This window comes from Xyrauchen texanus, chromosome 32 (genome assembly GCF_025860055.1).
Source record: "Xyrauchen texanus isolate HMW12.3.18 chromosome 32, RBS_HiC_50CHRs, whole genome shotgun sequence".
In the NCBI taxonomy this organism is placed as follows: Eukaryota; Metazoa; Chordata; class Actinopteri; order Cypriniformes; family Catostomidae; genus Xyrauchen; species Xyrauchen texanus.
Window position 1 is genome coordinate 35456249 of NC_068307.1, and position 16786 is coordinate 35473034.

At 36.6% G+C, this 16786-nt stretch overlaps 1 protein-coding gene across 1 annotated transcript in view; it reads left to right on the plus strand.

The window, feature by feature from the left end:
- LOC127625995 (protein bassoon-like) overlaps positions 1-16786 on the plus strand; it is a 135082-nt gene that overhangs the window by 7511 nt on the left and 110785 nt on the right. The window contains exon 2 of the mRNA XM_052101493.1: positions 10837-11218. Coding sequence (XP_051957453.1) covers positions 10837-11218 — 382 coding nt within the window. The remainder of the gene's footprint in view (positions 1-10836; positions 11219-16786) is intronic.

A 16786-nucleotide genomic window follows, 5' to 3' on the forward strand; every position in this document is an offset into this window, starting at 1 on the left:
TTCATCAAATTGAAAGTAAACAAAGACACACAGCCATTTGTATAATTTCTCTTCTTCTAGCCAAGCAGATACACAGTCTGGTTTAGATGCAGTAACAAATGTATCACATGACCATCAAATGATGATTAACGATTAATCAAATGACCACATTCCACCGAAAAATACATACCTGGAATACCTGGTTAAAAAACATCAGAGTAGAAAATTATAATCGTCGCACTATTATGTTTTTTTCATTTTAGAAATAATTACCCGAGCACTAGATAATTACAAGGAGTACATGATTTAGTTAATGAGACAATTAATCATAACAAACACAATGACTCTTTGATTAAACACAAGTTTGGGTGTATCAAATCACTTTATTCTGGTCGCAAACGTTCAGAGTTTTCATTTTGAAACTCTTGGTGACAGACATATGAGTTAGCAAATAAAGTTATCAGACATGTGCTGTATCACAGTTTGCATACTATACATCCTATTTAGTATGCAAGATTATGATTTGTAGCCTACATCCTAAATCACATTACATTGATAATGGCAAAGGTGCCCAGATGGTGTACTTTATATTTAAATTAAAAAAAATATATTTTACATGCAACCATGCATGTTTTTAGGCTCATATTGTCCACAAAACCTACTAAAGAAAAAGTGTGACCAGTCTCTTTTGACTTTTTAAGATGTAGAAAATGGCAAGGAAAACTACATTTTTAAATGTATTTAGTGAGATGCTAGATGTTCAATGCTAATGCTAACTATGCAAACACAAACACTACATGACAAGGGCTGTATACCTTCTTTTAAAATCAGTTTGAGATCTTTAGCTCTGAGAAATGTGAGCTTTAAGAACATTTTTTGTGATATAGTGGTCTTGAGTCTGACTTTGGAGCTCAAACGGTATAAGTTATTTTTTAGCATTGACACTAGCCTCTAGCTGTTCTGTTTACTAATTCACTCTATGTATGGAATGAAGCTGATGCAATGTGAAATTTTCTCTCTCCAAATCTCTCTTTACAGGCCTCAGGATTTCAGAAAAGCTATATTCAACAAATATTAATATTAGCAATATCTGTACGTGCACTTGGTGCATACCTCTTTGTGTTTTAATAAAGTTCTGGACAGAGATGATGAAATTCTTGCCGTAGAACACCATCTACTGCATGATGAAAAGTATTTGAAGAACTAATTGGTGAAAGTAGTTGAAGAACTTATTGGTGAATTGGTGAATATTTGTCTCTGCTGCTTTTGTGTGCTACAGAGGATCCTGAAGAGTTTGTAAATGTTGTATATACTTTCAAATTACCACTGTAAATCTTTTATCCAAGCTTTCTTTGTATTCTCATTTCGGGTATAGCCTTTTTCTTTGCACTATTCAGATAGTTATGATTTTATTGAGTGTATGAAGTACCAACCACAGCTTTATATTTTCTGAAAAAAAAAGCTAAATGCTAATGCTAAGTGATTCTGAGTTTAATACTTAGGGTTCTTAACCTTAATTATGAGCAGTTGTAATAGTAATACTATACTTACCAAGCACCACTGTATAGCTCAAAGTCACCCATAATTGGCAAGTGAAATTTTTTTTTTCTTTCTAAAAATCTTTTAAAGCATATGATAGTGATTCATTTCATTGTTTAGCTTTGAACATGTGTAGCCTACATTTAAACATATCGGTTTGCATCAATGTAAGGATAAGAGCATTATTTGATTCCATCAGTTCAGTCAATAGTCATTATTGTTGAACAGAACAGTGTGCTGCAAATCTCGTAATATCTTTCTTATGCCTCAAGAGTACCATCTGTAATTACTGAAACAGAGCCAGCCAAGCATTAGCAATTCACTCTGAGTCACAGCAGTTGGAAACGTATGGAGTTGACATTTAACGTCAACATGAAATTTATTCATAGTTTGTATGCAAAAGTGGGATTTTCATGTTGATTTCATGTTGGCCTTAAAGGTGAAGTGCATAGAAAGACATTTCAACATTTAATCACCTATTAATTGTAATTGCTGCAATTATATTTTCACTAGTTGTTAAAATGCTAATCCTTGATATCAGTAATTAGGTTTGCCTGAGTAAAAATGTAAATTATTGATATAAAAATGGAGCTCAAACTTACCGGCCAAGGTTTTGGTAGTGCCACAGTGTTTACATTCTAAAGGAAATCAACCTACGAATGGCCGACTTATACTGTAGCTCTCTACACATTAAATTGGGATCTGAGTATTTTAACATTACTATTACACATTTCACCTTTTAAATATGCTAAAAATAAGAAAAGACACTGCACACCGGATAGATTATCAGCAGGTGCGTGGGAAAAAACTGAAGTAAATAAACAAGAAAAAAAAAACCTGAACACTGCTGCTGCTTGCAAACATTATACAAATTATTAAAGGAATAGTTCACCAAAAAAAAGACAATTCTCTTCTCTCTCTTTTTTTTTTTTTTTTCACATAATTTTTAGCACATAATCATATATTAACAAATAAAACCAAGAACATTTACAAATAGAATCAATACTTAACTCCCTCTATTACTAATACCCCCCCATCTGGAACCCCACCCACAAGTACACCCCAGTGGTCCCACATGATTATAGACAAAAACAAATATTACAAAATAAAATAAAATAATGAAATAAATAAAATTCCACTCTCCACTGTCCCTCCCCGATAGCCCTTCAAAAATGCCAGATATTTGCCTCACTTTCGAACAAACAAGTTCAAATTACCCAGTTCTAGATACCCCTTCTTCAAAAGCTGCCACCCACCCAATCTCCGCATACCACTCCGGAAATGATGGCGCTCCGTCCGACTTCCATCCCCTTAAATCTATTTGTCCGGCGATCATGATGCTGGTTAGGGCCCAATTTTGTATGTGCTTATCCTCTATATTGATGACCACCCCATTGCCTAAAATACATCTGGGACAAAATTAAATTTGAGTGACCAATGCATCATACATAAAACTCAACCCTTCAAACAAAATTATTGGCTTTTAACACACCACTAAAAGACATGGGTTGTGCCTCCATCTTCTGATTGACATCGCCAGCAGGTGGGTGTTACTTTAAGACCAAGCCTATATAATTTATAGGTGGTCCAGTAAAATCTATGTAAAATCTTAAATTGCACAAGGCAAACCCTTGCATCTCTAGGTGCAGACTTGAAATTGTTTTAAATTCTAGTCCTTCCTCCAATACCAAATTCAGATCTTTCTCCCATAATCTCTTGATATTTAGTTAAAGCTCCATCCCCCAGACTCTGAATTAGCAGGGAGTAATACACTGATGCCTCATGACCTTTTCCAAAAGCAGTAATTACATCTCCCAAAGCATCTGCCACCTTAGGGGTGTGTGTGCTACTCCCAAAAACTGCATAGAGCAAGTGGCGCAGCTGTAAATACCTATAAAACTGAGATCTGGGAATCCCAATATGATGACCAAAATTCACAAAAGTTCTCAACACTCTCATACAGGTCACCGAGTGTAGCAACCCCTCTCACAATCTACTCTGACCAACAGAAAGGGGACTTATTGATACATAATTTGGGGTTCCCCCATATGCTTGAGGCAACATTTAAATAAATGTCCAAATTAAATACTCATCAAAATCACATGCAAATGTGAAATAATGGGGTGTGACTTAACTTCTCCAGTTACTTTGATGGAAAGGCTATGCAATGGTGAAATAGGGACAAGGACTTCCTGTTGAATTGAAAACTAGGGGCTCTTTCAGGTGGAAGTGACCAATGAGCCAAATGCCTGAGACCGAACGCATAATAATAAAACTAAATCTTGGGTAGGCCTAGCCCACCTTTGTCAATTGACCTATATCATTTGTTGAAATGTAGCCTGGGACATTTACCATTCCAAATGAAGGACTTCGCTATGCTGTCAAATTGCTTGAAATAAGAGAGGGGGACATCTATAGGGTGTGACTGTAGCAGCTAGTTGAATTTTAGAATACAGTTCATTTTAAATGACATTAATCTTCCCAATCATCGATAAATGTAATGAAGCCCACCTGTCCACATAGCTCGAAAACCTTTTAATTAAAGTGTCAAAATTAACACTGACAAAATATGGTCTTATTTCAAAATTGCATGGAATAAAATACCCAGTTTGGGCCACTGGAAGGACGTTACTGGACAATACGCTGTCAGAGACAAAGCTTCTGATTTAGGCCAATTGACTTTGTATCCTGAGAACTTGGAAAAGGAATTCATAATTCTGTGGAGGCAAGTCATAGATCTAGTAGGGTCAGAGACAAATAATAAAATATCTTCTATGTAAAGCAGATGTTTATGCTCCTTCACCCCTGGAAAATCCTCCTCCTTTCTTATCACGGCTGCTAATCATTGAAGGGCAAGACAGAACAATAATGGGGAAAGAGGGCAACCCAGCCGAGTGCCCATATTCAGATTCAAATAATCTGAAATTAATCAATTTGTTTGTACCGCTGCTACAGGATGTCTACAAAGTAACTTAATCCAACCAATGAATGCACTCCCAAACCCATACCTTTCCAAAACCTTAAAAAGATAATCCCATTCTACCATAGCTTTTTCAGCATCAAGTGATATGGAAGTGACCGGAGACAGATCATTCCCTTCTGACCACATGATATTGATGAAACGCCTAATGTTATCAGAAGAACTATGGCCCCGAATAAACCCCACCTGATATATATGTATAAGAGATGTCATAACTTTACTTAATAGGTTAGCCAAAATTAGCTTGCTGGATCAGGGAAATTGGACGGTAACTTTTACACTCACTTGGATCTTTGTCCTTTTTAGAATCAGACTGATCTGGGCTTGTGTCATGATTGGAGGGCGCTTTCCATTCTTTAATGATTCTGCATAAACTTCTAACAAATGTCAAGCCAATTCTGTAGCATAAGATCTAAAAAATTCAGCAGCAAAACCATCTGGCACCAGAGCCTTGTCTGTAGGTAAGGCCTTAATTACCTCGTCAAGCTCCTCCAAGGTTATCTCAAAATTAAGATATTTGTTTTTGCTCAGTCGTCAGTTTAGGGAGTTCTAATGGTTCCACAAATGTTCAAATATTATTCAGTATATAAATAGATATCTAGATATCTAATATTGTCATAGGTAGACGAAGACATGGAACTATAAAGATCAAGATAGAACTCTTTAAAGGCATTATTAATATCAATGGCCAAGGTAAAAATTTCACCACCAGCCAATGTCACTTAGGGAATGGTAGAAAAAGAATCTCACTGCTTTATATATATATAACCAATAGCTTCCATGCACTGTACCCCGACACGAAGTATGACTGTCTTGCTCTGAATAACCAAAATTCCACTTTCCATGACAAAATAGCATTATATCTGTATTTCAGTCAGGTAAATTCTCTGAGGCCATCAGACGACATTCTGCGCTTCAGCTCTGCCTCTGTACTTTTTATATTCCCTTCCAACTCCACAAGCTCTCGGGCTATGGATTTTTGGGGAAATGAGGCATACTGTATGATCCAACACCTAAGAACCACCTTAAGTGCCTCCCAAGCCACACACACAGAGGATACTGAGGACCATTTGTTCTCCTTATAAACATTGATTTCAGTCTTTAACATTTGTTGGAAATCAGGATTTTGCAAAAGGTATACATTAAAGCGCCAACTATATGACTTCTTTTTCTTCATATGTGGCAACATCTCTAAACTCACCAGGGTGTGATCTGAGACTAAGATGTTTCCAATTGAGCAATCAACAACAGATTAAATGAGGGACTTAGATATAAAAAAAAAATCTATTCTAGAATAAATCTTACAACCTTTGTCAGCATCACCGACATGTTGGACAGTTATTTCAGTTTTCAGGTTTCAGTTTGAGCACGTGTCTTTTAATGTCTCCAGAGCCCGAGGATTTTGACTTGCTTGCCATGTTTACCTCCAAGAACAAATATGTAGCTGGGTGTATCGAATCTCACCGGATTATAACATGAAAATAATAAAAAAAAAACAGCAAAGTGCGCAGAGCTCGTGGTTTACACGTCTGCTCCTCGTCTGACCCCAATTCTCTTATTCTTTTACTCACCCATATGTTGTCTCAAACTCATATGACTTTTGCAGAAACACAAACAAAGATATTGAAATGGAGATATGAGGTCTATTTGTCCGTACAATGCAAGTGAATGGTGACTAAATTTTCAAACTCCAAAAAAGGACATACAGGCTGCATGATTGTAATCCATAAAACTCTAGTGGTTTAATCCATGTCTTCTTAAGAGATCAATTGGTTTTGGTGAGAACGGATCAAATATAACTCCCTATTAACTATAAATCTTGACGTCAGCAGCCTCCTTGATAATTGTTATTTCAAGCTCGATTACACTTCCTAGCGCCATCTAGCTAGGAAGTGTAATCGAGCTTGATTTGATTGTGTCCAGAAACTGCTATGGCAAAATGTACAGTGAAAAGGGAGTTGCATTTTTGTCTGTTCTCACCTCAGACTGATTGGATCTCTTCAAAAGACATGGATTAAACTACTAAACCACTCCATTAATTAAGATTGTAAATGAGTAAATGATGAGAACATTTATATGTTCTCTGGAGTGGTGGTGGTGTAGTGGTCCAAGCACATAACTGGTAATCTGGTAATCAGAAGGATGCTGGTTTGAGCCCCACAGCCACCACCATTGTGTCCTTGAGCAAGGCACTTAACTCCAGGTTGCTCCAGGGGGATTGTCCCTGTAATAAGGGTTCTGTAAGTTGCTTTGGATAAAAGCGTCTGCCAAATGTGTAAATGTAAATGTTATATTTTTGGGTGAGCTGTTCCTTTAATGCAACGTTTCGGTCATGCAACCTTCGTCAGGTATTTAAAATCCCTTGTTATTTACTATTTAAATTTGCTGGCTGGTCCCCACAATGTAGGGGATCTCAGGTTTTTACTATACTTTTGGGGACATTTGGTCCCATCAATGGAGGTTAACCCTGTACACACCCACACACACACACACACACACACACACACACACACACACACACACACACACACACACACACACACACACACACACGTAGTGTTTCCATGTTTTATGGGGACTTTCCATAGACATAATGGTTTTTATACTGTACAAACTTTATATTCTATCCCCTAAACCTAACCCTACCCCTAAACCTAACCCTCACAGAAAACTTTCTGCATTTTTACATTTTCAAAAAACATAATTTAGTATGATTTATAATCTGTTTTCCTCATGGGGACCGACAAAATGTCCCCACAAGGTGAAAAACTTCGGGTTTTACTATCCTTATGGGGACATTTGGTCCCCACAAAGTGATAAATACACGCTCACACACACACACACACACACACACACACACACACACACACACACACACACACACACACACACACACACACACACAAACAAACAAACACATATGCGCGCAGGCATGCACCCACAGTCTGACTCACTTACTGTGAAACCAGCTATTTTAGTTCTTGCACACTTTTTCTTTCTCCTCTGAATCTGAAAGAGAAAATGTATGCGTTTGAAGTGTCTTTGTATGCGTTTGAGGCTCTGTGTGTATCCTCGCTCTTGTTTTTGAGCTGGCTCTCTGGAGACGTTGTTATGACCAGAGAGAAAGCTTAGACTCTTTTCTAATTGCTCACTAATCCGAGCACCAGCATGGAAGACAGAGAAAGTGAAAATCATTATTGCTGTTGACGAGTGATAAACGACCTCGGCCCAACACAAAATAGCAGGAAGTCAGTGCTAACTCCTGCATGCCTTTATAGGCAACTTGGGGATTCATAATAGAGAAAAGCGACAAAGAATAGTTTCAACAGAAGCTTCAGCAAGAGGTAGAAAGAAGTCTGGTGTAAATTCAACTTTGAGGTTTAATTGAAAAGGAAAAGATATATATAAAAAAGGCAAAATGATACAAATATAGTATACCTAAAATATGATTGCTGTCCATTATGTACAGTATCTATTGTTAGATGTTGTTCTAAAGGAATAGCTATCCTAAAATTATGCAATTTTTTACTCATCCTGATGTTGTTTACAGTTGACATGACTTACTTTCTTCTATATAATGCAAAAGAAGATATTTTTCAGAATGTCCAAGCTGCTCTTATTTTCAGTTAATAATTACTTACATTTTGGCCTGTTTCTAACGCAAAGCTATCATACGGCTTCAGAATAGAGCATGATATTCAGATTGTGATATGGAATAATTTCATTGAGCTATTATACTACTTTTTTGTCCTTGACTGCCCCTAGTAACTGTCTACTTTTATCATACGGAAAACAGCAGCTTGGACGTTATACAAAATGTATCCTTTTGTGTTTGAAATGACACGAGAGTGACATGATAGAATTTTCATTTGTAGGTGAACTACTACTTTAAGGCCATATCCGCACAAATATATTTTAGGGGGTGGAGTTAATAAAATGTAAGTTACTGTTGACTGTATTACATCATTTAAAAGAACAACTTGCTTTTGGTGCCACTCTAGACATTTCACTGGGAATCTGAAGCTTGCATGTGCCTATATGTTCAACACTTCCAGCTTCGGCCACTGGTAGATGTGATTCGAATTTCGGTAAGCATAGACCGATTTCAGAAGCAACCTACTGTTGCTTCTGAACAACAGAATTGGTACTGTCGACCTACTGTTGCCAAATTCGCAGTGTGATCAGTCTAAAACATTTATGATAAATAGGTCCTTACACAGAGGTCGTTCAAAAAAAATATTTTATCCGTCACTCTAATTGACATAGTTGTAAAATGTATAAATACTTGTTTTCAATGTATTGTCATAGTACTTGGGCAATTTTGCAAAATGCGTGGCATAATAATACATTTATTTTAGAAATAATGCAATTTCCACATCTTAAACTTGTTTTATGTCCTTTAAACAAAACAACAGTGGATTTTCTTCGGAGAAATTCTAAAATGATTATCTCTAAAGGCCTTTAATTGTTTTCATTCGCTATGTGTGGGGGTAGCCTGTCGTACTCCATGTTAATCAAGAGAGATCTGGAGAACGTCATGCGCATATGCAACGAGCATTCAATGATCTGAGAGGCACATTTGCCTTTGCCCCTTAGCCAATCAAAACATATTTTGTTTTGGAAAGGGTCCAACATTTAAAAGAGCTTCAGTTGTGTCAGATTCGTGATATACATAATTTATTTCATCATGATTTGAAAAGAGCCAGTGATGAGTTTTTTTATTTTATTTTAAATTTTTTTATGAAATGTGAAGTATTTTCACAGCTGTTATGCAAATTGTGTTTTTGGAAAAGTTTGAAAGAAAAGTGATTAGAAATAAACAATCTTGCTGTTGTTCTATTTAAAATGGTTCCATTTAAAGGAATGTTTTCAATGTACCATTCAATCAGTGGAGAGATAACCTTCATGGTCAATTTCTGCTTCTTGTCATTCAACCATTTTACTTGCTTTTCCAAACTGTGCTGTAGATTTTCTCTTATACTCAGAGCGACTACAAAATCTCTTGTGAGACTGTTTCTATGTTATCTGATATTTCACATTTAGAAAAGATAATTTATTTAAAGTAATACAGTATATTTTTGTAAATAAAACCCATAGAATGAAACATCACATATGAGATCTCATTTAATATGTCAATTATTTCTTCTAGACAGCAATGACAACTAATGGAAAGCAAATACAGACTTTTGCTTAGGTCTCCTGCTTAATTAAAGTAATTTCTAATCTTTCATCAAATTCCTTCAAGATCAAATTTTCTGAGCTATCCACATTCATTTTATAACTCTATATTTTTACGGTATGTCAACAATTGTCTTAATTGTTTCTATATTTGTCTGTCATCAGCAATTTTAGTTGAAAAATCTGAAATTGATGAACGATAAAACTGTCAAGTTATGACAGAGCAGTTCTGTCTGAGTAATGTCTTTTTAACTCCAAGAAACCTCTGTTGTATGTTAAAGTTCAAGAATGACCATTTCACCCTAAATATGCACATTTTAAGGGGAAAACCTCTGTCACCTACTTGTCTGACCACAAGTAATGCAACATAGTATCAAGAGAATTCGTCACAATACTACAAAGTGGTGAATTTGTATCAATTCATATAAAAAAGTATGACTTATTCATCAAACAATAACACATTCCGTATTCGGAACCCGGAAGTGTCACTTTCTTCCATATATTACACATCAGGTCTTTTAGCATTATTAACATGGGTATGTTTACACTCTGGTATGATTTGTGTGAAAGTGAATAAAACGCACAGTTATTGTAGTGCCTCTAGTGTTAGTCACCAGTAAATTGTGGCGAAACATAGAACGCGGCACGTAAAACACAGTTTGCAAAAATATTTGTATAGTAACATTCATTCTTTGAGAATAGGTTGGTTACGTGATACCGATAGGTTTTGGGATGGGGTTTTGGTTAAGTGTTAAAGTTATGAAAAAACAAATGAGAGCTACAAGGACACAAGGGAAGTGTCTATCATTGATGGGTGTATAACTCGTGAATGATCTTGAACCAATTGGTACTACTTGTTCACCACCTTGTACTATTGTGATGAATTCTCATGAGATCCGGTTGGATAACATTTCCACATTCTTTTGGGAAAGTATCGAAAACCTCTTGGTCTCTCTGACTATTTTCTCCACCAGATTGTACCCAGATGTATTGATCTATATTTCTATTCTCATTTGAACTACTCAGGACATTGTGGCACAAAGCTCTTTAAATCTTCTCCTGTGAATCCCCTGTGCTCATGGATTCAATAAAATATGCAGCTATCAGTAGTTCCAAACATATGCCACACTATTCACACCAGTGTCTTTCTTTTTCCTCAGTATCCAAGGCAAACCTAATCAGGCAGACCCTAGCATGGGCCCCAAACAGGTGGGTCCACCAGGTGCGGGACCTGGACCCAGAGCCCCAACGCAGCCCCAGGGACCCGGTTCTGGCCAAGCTGCCCGAAAGAACCTCCAGGTGGATGTGGGTAGCAGCAGAGGTGGGCATTCGCCCGCCGTCTCACCAGTGGGCAGCGCACCCACGTCACCCTACTCTCTGCCTCAGATTGCACCCATGCCTAGCAGTAAGCTTTGCCCGGTGTGCAAGAGCGCAGATCTGACGGGCACCATGGACGGCCAGCCAAACTGCAATATCTGCACCCAGTGTCGCTCTACGGTGTGCAACCAATGTGGATTTAACCCTAACCCACACCTCACTGAGGTAAGATGATAATAAGCATCAAAGAGTTATAATCTTGTAATGGCACAAGATGCATCTTTACTGTTATTTTCTTAGATGTGATGCATGTTCACTCAACTCAATTCATGTTCACCCAGGCCATTTATGGATCCTTGGATTACTTTGGATTTACTAGTGATGTCCTGATACCATATAAAACATTTTTTTAGAATGAGTAACAATACTTCCTTTTCGGTACTCGCCGATACTATACCTGTTTTTTGTTTCCTGTTTATTTCAATTTTTTTTTCATCAAAATGGTGTATAAAAATTATTCATTAAAACCTTAATCAAATAAAAATAGAACAGTTAATTTTCAACATAATATTTTATTATTTCTATCAAAATAAGTGCTTTATAAAGAACCTTACAGCACAATAAAAAATACAACATTGGAGTCATAACAGAGCATCACAAATGTGCAATATTGCTTAAATATAATACAATTACTGTTACTGTTACTTTTGTACTTTTTTCCATTTAAATTGACCTTTTACTTTGGCAGACGCGATTATTTTAGAGTTTATTTATTTTAGAGTGAAGCTCTTTCCGTTTCTGTGTTTTTATTTTACAGTAGCTTCTCACGCAAAAAAGTGCAAAAGGCTGCTATTTAATTAAATACAATTCTGCTACAAACAAAGTGTGCAATGCTCTTGATAGTGTTTTCCGTGTATCATAGGGCTCTGAAAGGTATGAGCACCCAGTGTCCACACAACACCTGGTCCACACATTCATTTTGCTGCATGCAGCACATGCAAACTATACACCGATCAGCCACAACAATAAAACCACCTGCCTTATATTTTGTAGGTCCCCCTCATGCTGCCAAAATAGCATTCTGAGATTATATTCTTCTCACCACAATTGTACAGAGCGGTTATCTAAGTTACCGTAGACTTTGTCAGTTCAAACCACTCTGGCCATTCTCTGTTGACATCTCTCATCAACAGGACAATTTCATCCAGACTTGATTTTTTGTTTGTTTTTGGCACCATTTCACCAACAATCATACCATGGTCCAAATCACTGAGATCAGATTTTTTCACATGTTAACATTAATTGAAGCTCCTGACCCATATCTGCATGATTTTATGCACTTCACTGCTGCCACATGACTGGCTCATTAGATAATCGCATAGATTATCATGCCAGATGGGCTGGTTTGAGTATTTCTGTAACTGCTGATGTCCTGGGATTTTCACACACAGCAGTCTCTAGAATTTACTCCGAATGGTGCCAAAAACTAAAAACATCCAGTGAGTGGCAGTTCTGCAGATGGAAACGTCTTGTTGATGAGAGAGGTCAATGGAGAACGGCCAGACTGGCTTGAACTGACAAAGTCTATGGCAACTCAGATAGCCGCTCTGTACAATTGTTGTGAGAAGAATATCATATCGGAATGCTATTCTGAGATGCGGGTTGGTGCTGTTTTGGCGCCACGAGGGGGACCTACACAATATTAGGTTTTAATGTTGTGGCTGATCATGTATATTTATCAAATTAAATTGCAGCCTTTGAGGTTTAATAATCACAGTAGGACATAACGTGATATTAATTGATGCGCTTAATGTTTACAGAAAGACATTCATGCATCAGATGATATCAGTTTTTGGTATCTGAGAATTTTTAAGAGCACGAGTACAAGTACATGAGCACGGTATCGGACCCGATTCCGATACCAGTATCGGTGTTGGGATATCCCCTTATTTTTACAACATGATCACTTACAGTAATGAAGGAATTTTTCTTAATTTATTGTGTATTGAATTGGGCTGCCTTCATGAAAAATGCCCATTTAAGACACACACACACACACACACACACATATATATATATATCAGCTAGGTAATACATCAGGCAAATTTGTATTATATGCATCTTACGTTTAGAGCTTTATTAATCCCCATGGGGCAATTCATTCAGACTGTCCTGGTGCTACACATATACAGACAACATTGAATACACGTACAACAAAAAATCTAAATACATAAAATATATATAAAGGAAAAAAAAATTAAAAGTATAATAAATAACAACAAATAAATAAATTAATAACAAAATAGTCAATTGTGTTTGTTACATAAACCAATTGCCTTAGGCACAGAAGTACATTTGTAATGGTTTGTGAGACACCTGATTGTCCTTAAACGCCGCCCAAGGGGCAACCACTCGAAATGAGGGTTCAAAGGGTGTGTGCTATCTCCCATTATTTTATGTGCCATCCTCAACACTTGCTGTTCATAGTAAAATGTTAAACTACGTAAAGAAACACATAATTTTTGAGCACAAGTTTATAAAACCTTGCAGACGATGAAGAAAACCAACATAAGAAAGAAAACGACAGAATACTTTACGTTAGAATGGGTCTCTGTACATCAAAAGAATTAAGCTTCCTCAACACAAACAATCTTTGGTGTGATTTTTTAATAATGGCATCAGTATTTTTATCGAACTTCAACATGTTATCAAAAATTGGCCCTAATTACTTGTATTCATCTACTACATTCACCTGTGTACCATTAATAATCACAGGTTGAAGATGGAACCTGTATGCTGACTGGTATTAGTAACGGATTGTTCGCTTTAGGTTTAGGCCTGGGCTAAATCCAGGAATTGCACCATCCAAATAAACACCACAGCTTAATGCTTGACCTTGCTCAAACCGCAACACAATGACTCGGATACTGATGTCTTTTTAGTAATTATATATTCTTATAAATCACAATTCATGCATATTTAGTGTTTTGATAGTTAGAGAAGTGTTGGGGCCATCAGATACAAGTCCACGTAGATATTCTGAAACAAAACAATTCCAGGAGTACAGTATATTTGTGACCTTAAGAGAGGATCATAAAGAAATTATTTTTTATATAACAGGAGTGAAAGAGAGGGAAAGAGAAAAAGAGGAAACAGTACAGTCAATAGTGATTCAAAAGTGTTAAACAGAGTTGTAATGCTGCTGATAGAATTTTGGAGGAGAGAAAGAGAGCTGTGTTTAACAAAAAGCTCTGGATAATGAATCCCACGCCTGGTCTTGTCCTCCATCTGGAACATACCCAGGACACTACACACAACCTGTTACTGCTCAGAAGAGCATCCTCTGGGGCGCAGGGCAATGTGTGTATGCTTTTCTTTGTGCCGCTGTGTGTAGGATGTAACGGAAAGAGCAAGCCAGTGTTCAAAAATGCGTGTGGGAGAGTAAGAGGCCATGCGGCTGAGCGTATGAGAGTGAGATTGTTTCAGCTTGTTGGAGGATGTTGCTCAAAGGTGCAAATGGGATGCAGTGCTTTAAAGCCTCCAAGTGAAAATTAGGCAATGGACAGGGGACAGAGAGGAAGAGAAGTTAGTAGATCACATCAGATTTTCTGGGATCTGTTCTCCAGGGTATAACCTCCAGCAAAGCTAGTATGAGGGAAAATGTAAAATCGGTCCCTGGTTAGTAGCCAAAGGCAGTTTCTAGTGGGTTTATAGACACTTAAGACAGATCTTAAACCTGCTGAAAAACATGACATCATGACTGGTTTTCCAGTCTGTTTTAAGCAATAGTTCACCCAAATATGAAAATTCGGTCATCGTAGATCTTGAATCTCATTCACGCTTGATGGAAAAACCTTGCACCAGGATTGACATGCATATTCATGTAAAACTAAATTTTGGTTAAACTGTTTTGGTCAGCCTGAAATGTCCACTGTGTGGTGCTGAAAGCAAGTTAAATCTCCTACCAAATGTTCTCTCAATCAGATGAGTTATTTATAAAAGGATAGTTCACCCAAAAATGAAAATTCTCTCATCATTTACTCATCCTCATGCCACCACAGATGTGTATGACTTTCTTTCTTCTGCTGAACACACAAACAAAGATTTTTAAAAGAATATATCAGCCCTGTAGGTCCATACAAGGCAATGGAATGGTGGCCAGAAAGGTCCAAAAATCACATAAAGGCAGCATAAAAGTAATCCATACGACTCCAGTGGTTAAATCCATGTCTTCAGAAGGGATATGATAGGTGTGGGTGAGAAACAGATAAATATTTAAGTCTAGATATTTTACTATAAATCTCCACTTTCACATTCACTTCCATGTTATTCTTCTTTTGTTTTTGGTGATTCTCATTCTTCGTGCATATCGCCACCTACTGGGCTGGAAGGAGAATTCATGTAAGTGTTTATGAACAGATAATCTGCAGTTTTACTCCTGATTTGTGTGAAAGGGAATCAAAAACATATTGTCATAGCATCTCTAGTGTTCATTATACCAGGAAACTGCCATGATATGTACATACAACAAGCAACATATGTATGATTTTGAAAAGTGTAGGTATTGTAACAAGATTCAACATGGACTGTAGAATATGTCCCTTTCAATGAGCATGCACTGTACTATAAATTGCTTTGAATTAAAAAATCATCAACATCCAGGTAGTTTAGTTAGTCAACTTGAAAAACACAGCCGAGAACATGATGTTAGACATATAAATGAATCAATCTTCTTGAATCATTGGCACATTCGTCACATAAGATTTGATTGGGGTAATTTCAGTGTGTTTCAAATAGACAGGATTGAATTAACTGTGCCCCAGTAGAGCTGTGAACACTACAAAGCAGCCGTGAGACAGTCTTGATTTATTTTGATGTTACAGCACATAGCATACAGCACTTACTCAGCATTTTTAACAGCCCCGCTTTCAGTTTCTGCAACATTTCACAAAATGATGCAAAAGATCTGGTGTGTAATTTCAGAGTTCAAGTGTGATAAAGGCAGATGTTTTTTGTGCATATGGTTTGAATTACCAGAGAGCTCAGCAAATTATGGACATGCAGCACCCATGGTTAGGCCTAGCTCTGTATAATGAAAAACTGTATATTACAGATTTGATAAGCATCAAGCCTGAACTAAGCATTTCTAAATGTTTAAGTGCAATGATAAACACTGAAAAGCTAGTGTATGCAGAGTTGGTGATTATAGGGTTGGTGTAATATTGTTTCTACTGTGGTTGTGCTTGAGTAATACTGTAAATCTTTCATACTAGCACTGAGGAAATTATCTCAGTAATTATTAAATAACACTTAAATTTACTGTGCATCAATATCAAGTAATTAAATCTAGTAACCAAAAAGGTCTCCAGTATGCAGGCTACATCCAAAATATGGGTGAAATTGTTCTGCTAAAGAAACCTCATTACTTGTTTTAATATAACATAATCCAGACAAATTAAATCAAGATTTATTGTTAAATACATCTTGTTTAAATTATTTAATTGCAATTTAAATGACAAAAAATAAATAAAAATGTAATAATAATAAACGTGTATACCTTTAGCCTACTTTAGACATTGATTTGAAAAAAATTAAATAAATATATATATATATATATTTTTTGTCAGTAGTTTTTGTGTCACTTTTCCATGAAAATGTGTCTATATAATGATTAGGGCTGTCAATCGATTCAAATTTTATTAAATTCATTATGTGATGTGTCGCTTAAAGGAATATTCTGGGTTTAATGCAAGTTAAGCTCAATCGACAGCATTTGTGGCATAATGTTGATTA